The sequence below is a fragment of the Buteo buteo genome, chromosome 7 (genome assembly GCF_964188355.1).
Source record: "Buteo buteo chromosome 7, bButBut1.hap1.1, whole genome shotgun sequence".
Lineage (NCBI taxonomy): Eukaryota > Metazoa > Chordata > Aves > Accipitriformes > Accipitridae > Buteo > Buteo buteo.
The window spans coordinates 20,949,424-20,959,658 of NC_134177.1; the positions used below are offsets into that span (position 1 = coordinate 20,949,424).

A 10,235-nucleotide genomic window follows, 5' to 3' on the forward strand; every position below is an offset into this window, starting at 1 on the left:
AATTATCATTGCCCTCAAGCCAAGATCTATTAGCTCTGAATATGATTTAACTCAGTTACTGAAACACACTGGAAATGTCTGTGATTTTTGAAAAAATAAAATAAATTATTACCTTTACTCCTTAGTAGTCAAAAGGATTTTGAAACAAGCTTAATGTGGGCAATTTTCTTCCTTCCATCTGTAGCTTTTCAAGATTAACAACGCTTCCTTTATTTTGGAATAATAGCTATGTGGTAGTCTTGGGTCACTGGGCTGTCTTCAAGGCATCATTGCACTCAGCTGCACATCCAATTAACTTTTATAGCTAAAATATATTTTTCCTTCTTTTTTTTCCTGTGGTGCCATCAAAATACTAATTTGGACAAAGACAAATGCCCTAGGACAAAGACAAATACATGCCAAACTATCACGCATGCTTTCTCGAACCCCATGGGCCAAGGATAGCTCCATCACAGTCTGCAAGAAGGCGGCCACACTTTCGTGCTTACTAGCTCACTTCAGTGTAAATAGACTCCAAAGCACACAGTGTTTCCCTTTATAGCAGCTCAATTTAACACAAGAAGCTGCTGGAATAAGCTCGCTTTTTGATCCATAAAGCAGAGCTGTAATTTACACTTTGTTCTGTTTTTCCTTCTTATCACCAGTGCTGTCAGAAGTCTCTTGATTCATTATTGTGGCAATGGAAACACTGAAACAGCGGCGTGGGTAACCGTGGAAGATGCAACATTACTGACCCGCTATTCCAGGACACTGTGGGTGTCCCAAGAGATTACATTGCTGGAGGGAAATGCAGTCTTGCTGATGGGTGGCTTTAGGTCCACAGAAGCCTGTGAACAGGCCCCAGAATTATTTAATAGGGGGTGAGTGAAGAGAGCAGAGCACAGGGGAACAGGTTTTGTGGGAAACTGAGCAGATATAATTTTATAGCAACCTGATTTTTGAAACAACCTCAAATTACCCCATGCAAGGAGGTCTCAGCCAGTGCCTGTGACCCTGTACATACTGTCACAGCTTGAAGGAGATACGAAGTGCAAAGCTGCCTCTAAACACTTCTGCCCTGCATTGGGAGCTAGAATCCCGAAACCTCCCCTATCCCTGATGCTGGAAATGACAGAGCAGCAATGAGAGCCAGGGTCAAAGCTTGTGACAAAGCCAGCTACGTACCATGGCCAAGTGCTGGAAATCCAGTGGGAACAGAGACCTGTGTCAGATACTTGCCCATAACCTCAACCCTAGCCCACCCAATTTGCTACAATGCAAATGTAAAACCAAACCTCAAAATGCAGACTTTTCAAGAGGCTGAACAAGTGACAAAAAAGTTTTCATAGCAGCTTGTCAGTTTTGCCAGCCTCCCCAATAGCTCGCCAGCACCCCTAGCTCTTTGCAGGAGGACTCTGGGTATCCCTGTGGCCCTGCCTGCACGTGGGCAGGAGCTGGGCATGAGGAAGAGCCAGCATGGACCCAAGGCAGATCTGAGGCACCTGGCTCAGCCCTGTGGTCAGCCCGCAATGCTGCAGTACTGTCAAACACAAGGAATCATCACAAAAAGAGGCTAAGAAAAGGATCCTGTAGAAATTTTGCCCAGTCTCGTTTCTGGAAATCTATTTGACGTAGTGAACAAACATGGAAACTTTTCCAGGAAACGTGTTTCTTTATTTAAATAAAAATTTGTGCCAGTAGAAACAATAAACTTTAAATACATGAGACAATTATATACAACTCAATGTTAGGAATTATATACATCGTTTTTTTACAGATACAAATACATTTATACCAAAAGTAAAACGACAAAGGAGAAAGCAATGGAAAATGTGACAACTCGTGCATGTCAATCTCATTTGGAAAGTTTCAGGATTCAAGTGATTCCAGGCAAAGTGCCAAACTTAATTTGGCTTCTTTCAAACTTAAAACAGCCCCTTTTGGAGTAAATCTACCAAAAAGCTTTATATGGTCTGATCCAAAGTTCACTGAAGTTGATGGAAAAACTCCCACTGCCTTCAATCTGAACCGAATCAGGCCTTTCTGAGCACAATGGAGCCTTTGTTCTGCTGTGTTTAGAGAGAGACAGTGATACCTCTGTAGGCTACATCATATTAACCCTCCAAGTCAAAAGCAGAGCTCTCCCTTCTAAATGGCAGAAGTACAGCAGACTCTTGCCTCAGTTCGTTTCTGCTGTTCAGCGTTCATGTTTTTCAAGCTGTCTCTCAAACTCTCATGCCAGTGGATAAATCACAGAACTATTTTAGCACAGGAAATATGTGGAGACATTTTGCAAACATTTTGCTGTGCAATGCTTTAGATTCAGGCTCTTCAGCCCTCATGCTTCAGAACTAATCCAAACATTGTAATAAGTTATTATAAAATGTAAGGTATGATTGAAAAATTTATTCTTTTATTTTTATGCATTCTTACATTTTTAACAGTGCAAAAATTTAGTAACTAATTTCACGAGCATTTGAAAAAAATCACAGTACCATTAAATTAAGGGAGGGAATTTTGTGGTGGTTTTAAAAACTAGTTACTAATGACTTTATAGAAATGCATGTGTCACATGCGAGCTGATAAAAAAAAAAAGATGTGATGCAATGTTTATCTACACTGGCTTAAATAGAGCAGAAAGTCTAGATTCTTTAATGATGTAATGGGTACGGTTGTACTGACCTCAAATGGAGAATTTAACTCCAACAGAGAAGCATAAAAATCTCGTGCATGTCCCCTGAAGTCAGGAGGACTCAGTTGATGAATTCAGTGGGGCCAGGATTTCACCCCTGCTAGGTTAAATTCTATCCCGAATTCCACCTATTTTTCAAGGGGGTGTAACGAAGCAGCATTTGTTCAAGCCTTTCTACATCTTACATCTTGTAACAAAGATCTTTTAATGTCTTCTTTAACTTACAGATCTTTGCCTTTAGTGATCAAATGTACATATCTTTAAAAAATACCAAAGCGAAAAATAAAACCACTTTTCCTACTAGTAACTTGGTCAAAGGCTGCATTGCAGCAGAAGTTGGTGAACCTGATCCAGCCAGTACAGGTACAATTTAAGCAAAGACAGATATAGTGGCATGGATCTGAAACTGGGCTTTAAAAACCTCCTAGAAATTCAGTGCATTTTTTTTTTCTTTTTCTTTCATTCTTTCTGTGCCTAAAGTCAGTTTCCAGCCATGCTGCACTCCCCTTCAACTACAGCATTGACAGATTTTTCAGCTTTTGAGGCTGCATTGAGCAAATCTGCTGTCGGCTGTGGTTTGTTAAAAGAAAAACACAGTAAAAGTACTTCTAGTCTATCACAGTTTAGTGTGAATGAGCATTACCCATCGTCTTTAACAACCAGGCACTTGCATTAGGGTAACTTCCCTAAACATTTCCCAGATATTTGCAGAAACCTGAAAAATGCAGAGACATGCCAGTAATAGTTACCTCATTAGAAAAAAAAAATATATATTCTCCTCGTTCTTAGCTCCTATGGTAAGAAATAATAATAATGCAAAAATCAAAATTAAGCATCCCAATTATGTGCAAGTTACACTTTGGAGTTGGGTACCACTGCTTGCTTGTCCTGTCAGCTCTCAGGAAGATCTTGGGCCCAGGGGCACAGATACCTGTTCACAGTTCACTGGAGAGCAGGAAAGTAGAACCACAAGTTCTTAGTGGGAGCTCCACTCACACTCTGGCAGCTGATCAAGGGAGCCATGCAAGTGCTAGGAGTTTTTGTGGATGTTTTCCGCAGATCCCTCGCTGCTCTCATTGAGGAGCGTTTCTGACACTTCCCCCAGTTCAGCATCCAGCACTTCCTCCTGGATGGTGAAGTGCACATCTGGGGAGGAGGATTCAGAGCTCACACTGCTGCCTTCCATCGAGCAGATGGTGCAGGACAGGGATGGCACCATGCTCTCCTGCAGCATGTTCAGCATCATGGGGATCTGGACAGATTTCAGCCCCGATATGGTTGGTAGAGGCTTCACAGCTTCCCCCCATTCTCTCTCCTCATCTTTGTAGAGCAGAAGCAAATTGGACTTCTTCTCTTGTCTTTTGGATTTCATGTAGCCAAGCATTATCCCTATCAGGAAGATCCCGTAGAAAGACATGACAATCAGAATGTAAAAGTACTCATTGCCATTGTTCTTCTCCATGTTGCGGGATTCAGCATCAAGCATGGCTTGGGTCACGTTTGCATGGTCCATCTTCAGCATGGGAAGTGTTTTACTACAGCTAAAGCCTGGAGGAGAATGTGTATATATATGTAAGCTCAAACTTCAGATCAAAGATGTAAAAGAAACATCTGGAAAAAGATATCCCCAAACTATTCCTTGCTACTTGTAATTTGTAAGCTTGCAAAACACTCACTTGATTGAAGCTTGCAGTCTATCATGTCTCAGCATTAATATTGTAAGTGAATGAACTGTTATTCAGATACAGAAAACATTAGAGGAAAGAAAATACGTAATATTAAATCATGTTGAGTTCTATGCTGAATTATAAAACTCCCAACCCACATGATTAAAGAAAGAAAACTATATAGAAATAACCTGCTAGGCACTTAAACATACTTTTGTGCTATTTGACCAAGTTTCCATAGAAGGGGAAAAAGTTAGAAGTATTATTTTGTTCAATGATGCAGGAAAAAAATCAAAAAGCAACTTACGTTGGTATGCAGATAATTCCTCCTTTTGCAAAGCTCAAGAGATCTTTCCTCTACCAAATGCTGGGTGTTCTGAAAACTTTCCTCTGCTGCAGTTGGAATAAATAGCTCTCAAGAAATGTTTCATCACGTGTTTTAGAGGCACAGTTTATAATAGTTTTGTGTTGGAGTCAACAGATGAACTTGAAGGATTGCAGTTCAACCCACTGAACTCTTAACAGCTGTGAAAAGAAAAAGAGTTGGGAATTCAGATTTTACTCTTTCCTAACCAGTTCAGCACTGGCTCTTTCAGGCTGTGAATCTGTTCCTTCCACTGCCATCCCAATTGCTAAATCTGGCCTGTTACCCTGAGAGCTGCTATGCAGAATGAAAAACCTGCAGACCATTATACTGTGCTTGTCATAAAATATAGAAAAATATACATGTGAATTTTATAGTAGACATTATCAAGCTATTCCCATGTGTGCTAGACATAGTTTTTCCTGAAGAGATGGGGGAGGAAACAGGTTATTTTCTTTGCCTGGGACTAGTGACAAAGCTTTACAAATGTGTGCAAAACGAAGTGGTGACTTTCAACTCATGCTGCAGCTCCCCTTTGCCACAAGGTGTGGGGCTGTGGAGAACCGGGCCCTGGGTCTCAGGTGAGTTTTGGATGGAGGGGTGCTGATGCCACTTAACTTCGGCAATCAAAGCGGCAACTATGGGATTTTGGTTCCCCACATAACCAGTGGAAGGGTGCGCAATCCTCCAGGGAACAACTCGGAGCTCCTGAGGTTAGCAGACCCCTTCTCCCACTGTTCATAGAAGCAGCCAGGAGCTACATGGTCCACATGCTCTTTATGCATAAATAGACCAGGATCTCCGAGTTAATGCAGATTTCAGTATGAAGGGACGTTAACAGCTTCTGGGCAGAGGGATGCTCCCTGAGTGACTGCTGGAGGCTGTTGCAGCTGGCTGCTGGGCTGAGCAGTACGCCTCCCAGACCGCTGGGGAGGGCAGAGTTAGGATGCAGGCTGGGTCGTGGGGCCCACAGCATTCCCAGTCATCAGCTCAGTGGTACAGGAGGCTTCGAGACCCCTTTTCAACACGTAAGCAACAGTACAGGCCATGGGAAGAAGGAGGCCCAGCTTGCACCTTGGGGATTTCACTTCCTTATCCTCTCCATCCCCGTTCTTCACACACAAAGCCCAATTAGTTAGGCCCCACATGTGAATGTCACCCCTTCTGCAAAGCTTCAAGGATGTTTATGTAACAGAACACTCCACTTCCAGAAAGTAGTCGACTGGTGCTGGAGTTTCCCAATGGTAGGTCTGGGGTTTTTTTCCTTGCAGTCACTTGTGGATTCTTTGCATACACGGCAAATTCTTCTCCAAACTCTGCCCTCACAATCCCTCTGAGGTAAAGGCAGATAGGATTAACCTCTCTTCACATGTAGGAAAAGGCAAGAGAGAGAAGTTAAGCAACTTTAAATGAAGTGAAGAATTCGAGAAAAGCCAGAATTGTATCTGTGTTTGGAACCAGCATTTTCCATCGTTTCTCTGAACGACTCCACAAAGAAAAGAAAAATTTACATTAGCCAGATTCCCTTCTCTGCCTCTTAAAATAGAGGATCCACCCTTTAGGATGTTGGTTTTATCTCCTTGCGCATTCCCATGTGATAGCTCAGGAGCTGTTGATGCTGGACTAATGTCTACTGGGATTTCATCTGACAAAATCTGTCTGCAGCACCAGCTTGCCAAGTCTGGATTCTTCTTTCCCATTTCCGACAAATTACTGAGCAGGCAGCAAGAGCATATTAACTGGTAGACTAAAACATAACCCAGAGCAAGTATCTGGATTTTCTAGCTAACTTTGGGGAATTTTTATTTCATATCTTTCTCAGCTCCGTGTGATATTTGCTCCCCCATTCAGCTCTGGAAATTTGGAATTTGAAAAATTAAAGACAACATGTCAGGACCTTTTTATGCAGGACTTCCACAGAATGGTGAGGAAATGCCCAGCATTGTCGGGTCAATGAAAATTAGCTCAGTACAAGGAGAAATCCCTTCTCTGTACCCATGACACCCTATGAAACCAGCTCTGAAGCTGCTCGATCCTGGGAACAAGACCACCTAAAGCCTGAACTGCTGACTCCTGTCAGTGTTACACACACGTCATCACTCACCTCGACATGAAGAGCACTTTCAGTTGCCCGGAGGCACCCACACTCCACAGCTCCCACCAGTGAGCCAGCAGAGCAGAGGCAGACCAGCCCTTCTGCAGGTGCCTGCAGGTGTGAATAGGGTCTCTTACTTGCTCCAAAGCCTCATGCTCTTCATGTAGGTGAAGCTCTGTACAAAGTTACCACGATGAACTGCAGCACCCAACAAGAACATGGGAAGACTGGTCAGGTACTTCCCTAGATTTATGCAGTCCCCTGAAGTTCAACTGAAAGATGACTGAATTGCATAATTATGGATAGTTATTGCCGAAAACTCTTTGCAACTATGTTTACTTTGGCTAGCTGATGACAACTCTTCTCCATCTGTTAGCCCATGATTCTGGAAAACAGTTTAATTTTAAAAAGGCCTGGAAGGAATCCCTGAGCCTTCTACAGACACGAAGAGGAGGGATAGGAAGACACTGGGGAATAAACACCTGAAAAACATATGCCACTTGCTTACTGGTGCCACAAGTCAGCTTTCTCAAGCTGTACCCTGTAGAAACTATATTTTGTCTAAAAACAAGACCTAGAAAATTGAAAATTGGAGCCTTTTAGTTTTACGTTTCAAAATTACTTTTGTTGCAAATTATATTGTAAAACCATTGATCATGGCAAAAATACTTGCTTGATTTGAAGTAATTGGTTTATATTGTAAAACCATTGATCGTGGCAAAAATACTTGCTTGATTTGAAGTAATTGGCTTTTTGGAATTAAAGTTACTAGCTATTTATTTTTTGAAGTTTATTTCTTCCTTTCAGATCCATTTTCACACACACACACTTCACAGAATTTCCCCTGAAATTTCACTTACAGATCTCTTATGCTTTCAGTGATTGCCTCTCATGTGTTCCTCTCCACCTTCTTTGCATCAATCTCAACCTAGGCTATAACATTTAAGAATACTCATGCTGTTGCTCCCACCTTCCAGATTCCCCCTTTGGAAAACATTCAGAGTAATAAAGCAGAGCAACAGCCAGGCACTCCAATGATGAAAAGGTCACAACATATTTGTTGATGCCAGATTTTTTTTCTCAAGGTCCCTGTCTCCTAGAGAGCCTTTTGTGGCAGCAACCTCCGTCACCAAAGGACGCAGAAGTTGAGGCTTGAGGCATCCCATGGGGCAGGAACTCTTCACAACATGGCTTAAGGGATAGTATAATGTGAACCCTTTCTCCAAATAAAAATTTGAGGACAGTCAGAAAGCTGAACAAAGACAGAAACCATTATGAAGACAATATAAAATCTCCTTAGAGACAAAGACGACTCTCTGCAGGCTGCCATGGAAAATATATGCCTAACCCTTCATTACAGGCGTAATCCACGATCTGATCCTGCACTTATCTTTCTTTTTTCCAGTTAGTGAGTTAATAAGACTAAAGATACAAAGCATAACTGTTAAAGGGCTATCTCCTATGGGACACTGAACCTGTTTGATAAGTGTACGCTAACAGTATCACTCTAAAAAGTATCTGAGCATGTGCATTTTTGGAGTAACCATCTGAAAATCTGGAAAAAATGGAAGGAAAAGAGCAATGGGAAGGACAGAGGGGTTAGGGGTTTTTTTGCCTGCACATGAACCTTTAAGGGCAGTAATGGTTGGGAATTTACCACTAGGGAGAAAAAGCAGGGAGAGTTTTTCCATGCAAATATTTACTTAGTTATTATTTAGACCTTCCACACACTGCAGTTGGGAAAGGACAGCAAAGATGATCAGTATTTTTCACTCACATGTATGATTTCAATTAAAGTAAAATTAGAGATGAAGAACTGTGTTTGACACCATAAAGGAAGACACAATGAAAGGGATGTTTATGCCCTTGATTTGCTCTTGCGTTTAAAGACCTGCCATGCTGAGATGTACGTACTGACTTTTGGTCCCACTGCAAAACACACACCTTACTGAGGACCTGATCCTTGAAGTCAAAGCCCCTTAAAGTTAATGGCAGTGACTCACCTCAAGCAAATGTCAGATCATGAATGGCACCTGCTCCTTTCAAGTTCTCTGGAACTCAGAGTCAATTTTCAGTGAAGCTTGTGAGTGTGTTGGAATAAAAGAGCTAGTTCAAAAGCAGCAAGCAAGTCATGCACTTATTCCCGGAGTAGGGAATGAGTAGCAGCCCAAAGCAAGTCATGTGCCTCCTTGCTAACAAGCATACTTACAGTATGACATTCATGAGCTTTACTAAATGCTTTTAACGCTTCTATGCCTCAGTTCACCCACTTGTGAAATGAATCTAATAATACCTACAAATTACATGTGCTGTGAGGGTACAGCATAGTAATGCACTTGCAGATCACTACCTGAAAATGTGTGCTCATAAGTGCAACAGCATTACTACATGGCTGGGCTGGCATCTGAGCAATTCTTACACAGCTCTGGGTTCAGTGTCATTTTCCATCACTCTTCCTCATTTTTCATACTGCAGAAATAGATGACAATTTTTATATACTTCACATAAGCAATTTCTAGAGGAAGGTGGCAATTTTCTCAGTGTCATCCACAATATACCGTGTTACCATCTGGATACCAAATGGAAGTAACACTCTGCCCAGTTATTAACTGTGAAAAGCTTAGTAAAATGCTACAGCTCTGCCTTGCTACCTTACAGTCTTCTTTGGTAAAAACATGCAAATATAAGTCCAGAAGATGCATGCCTTCTCCCCAACTTCAGGGTTTAGTTTGCTTTAATTCAAATTTTATTTAACCTTCATAGCAGATCCACGTATCATGAAACGTAAAGTTTCTCAGGCATTCCCTGCACCCAGAGCAGCAAAAACTTTATATTTTTACCAATAGCAGCAAATATGGGGTTCAGAAGGTCCTCACAGCCAAGGTGGCCATCTGCCTTAGCACTCTCAGCTCTAGCAGTGGCAAGAGATTTCCCAGAAGTCACATCTGGAGTATTGCAATTGCCCTCCAAGCACACAACAAAGATCTGTAAGGCAAATTGGTTTCTGATCCTGAGAGATGACAAGCAACAGAAAACCTCAATGATATCTGTAATAACAGTTTACACTAAATTTAGCATTTACTCTAAGGCGTGTGTTGTGGAACTCTTGAGTTTTGGGACAGGCATTTCTTTTCAACCTCTAAACTGAATTTCAGAAAGCTGTGAGTGACTGGAAACAAATAGAGTGGAAACAGGTAACTCTTATGATAGCAATAACAAGAAATTACATTTAAAAAATACAGATTTTTCAGTGGCTGATACAAGAATCTGAGTCTGAAGTCATCACATCATCAATTCCTTTTTGTGTAGCTGAGAAATGTTACAAAGTTATTGTATCAATATATATTTCTATACAATAAAATGAAACATACTTCAGATTACCTTACCTTTTTCCTTTGATGTGGCACAGAGGTTGTAGGTATGTTTGATTTGAAAATG

The 10,235-nt window shown here is 41.4% G+C and overlaps 1 protein-coding gene across 1 annotated transcript; it reads right to left on the reverse strand.

Annotated features, from left to right (window-relative positions):
- Nucleotides 1-1,615: 1,615 nt before the first annotated feature.
- On the reverse strand, nt 1,616-4,767 carry KCNE4 (potassium voltage-gated channel subfamily E regulatory subunit 4). Its single transcript, XM_075033262.1, has 2 exons — nt 4,646-4,767; nt 1,616-4,219 (listed from the first exon to the last, which is right to left on the reverse strand). The coding sequence occupies exon 2, from the start codon at nt 4,191-4,193 to the stop codon at nt 3,702-3,704; it is 492 nt and encodes a 163-aa protein (XP_074889363.1). The 5' UTR covers nt 4,194-4,219; nt 4,646-4,767; the 3' UTR covers nt 1,616-3,701.
- Between the last annotated feature and the right edge of the window lie 5,468 nt (nt 4,768-10,235).

What these genes read in the sequence shown, in the direction of transcription:
- KCNE4 (XM_075033262.1), bottom strand. Translation starts at nt 4,193, where the DNA reads ATGCTGAAGATGGACCATGCAAACGTGACCCAAGCCATGCTTGATGCT.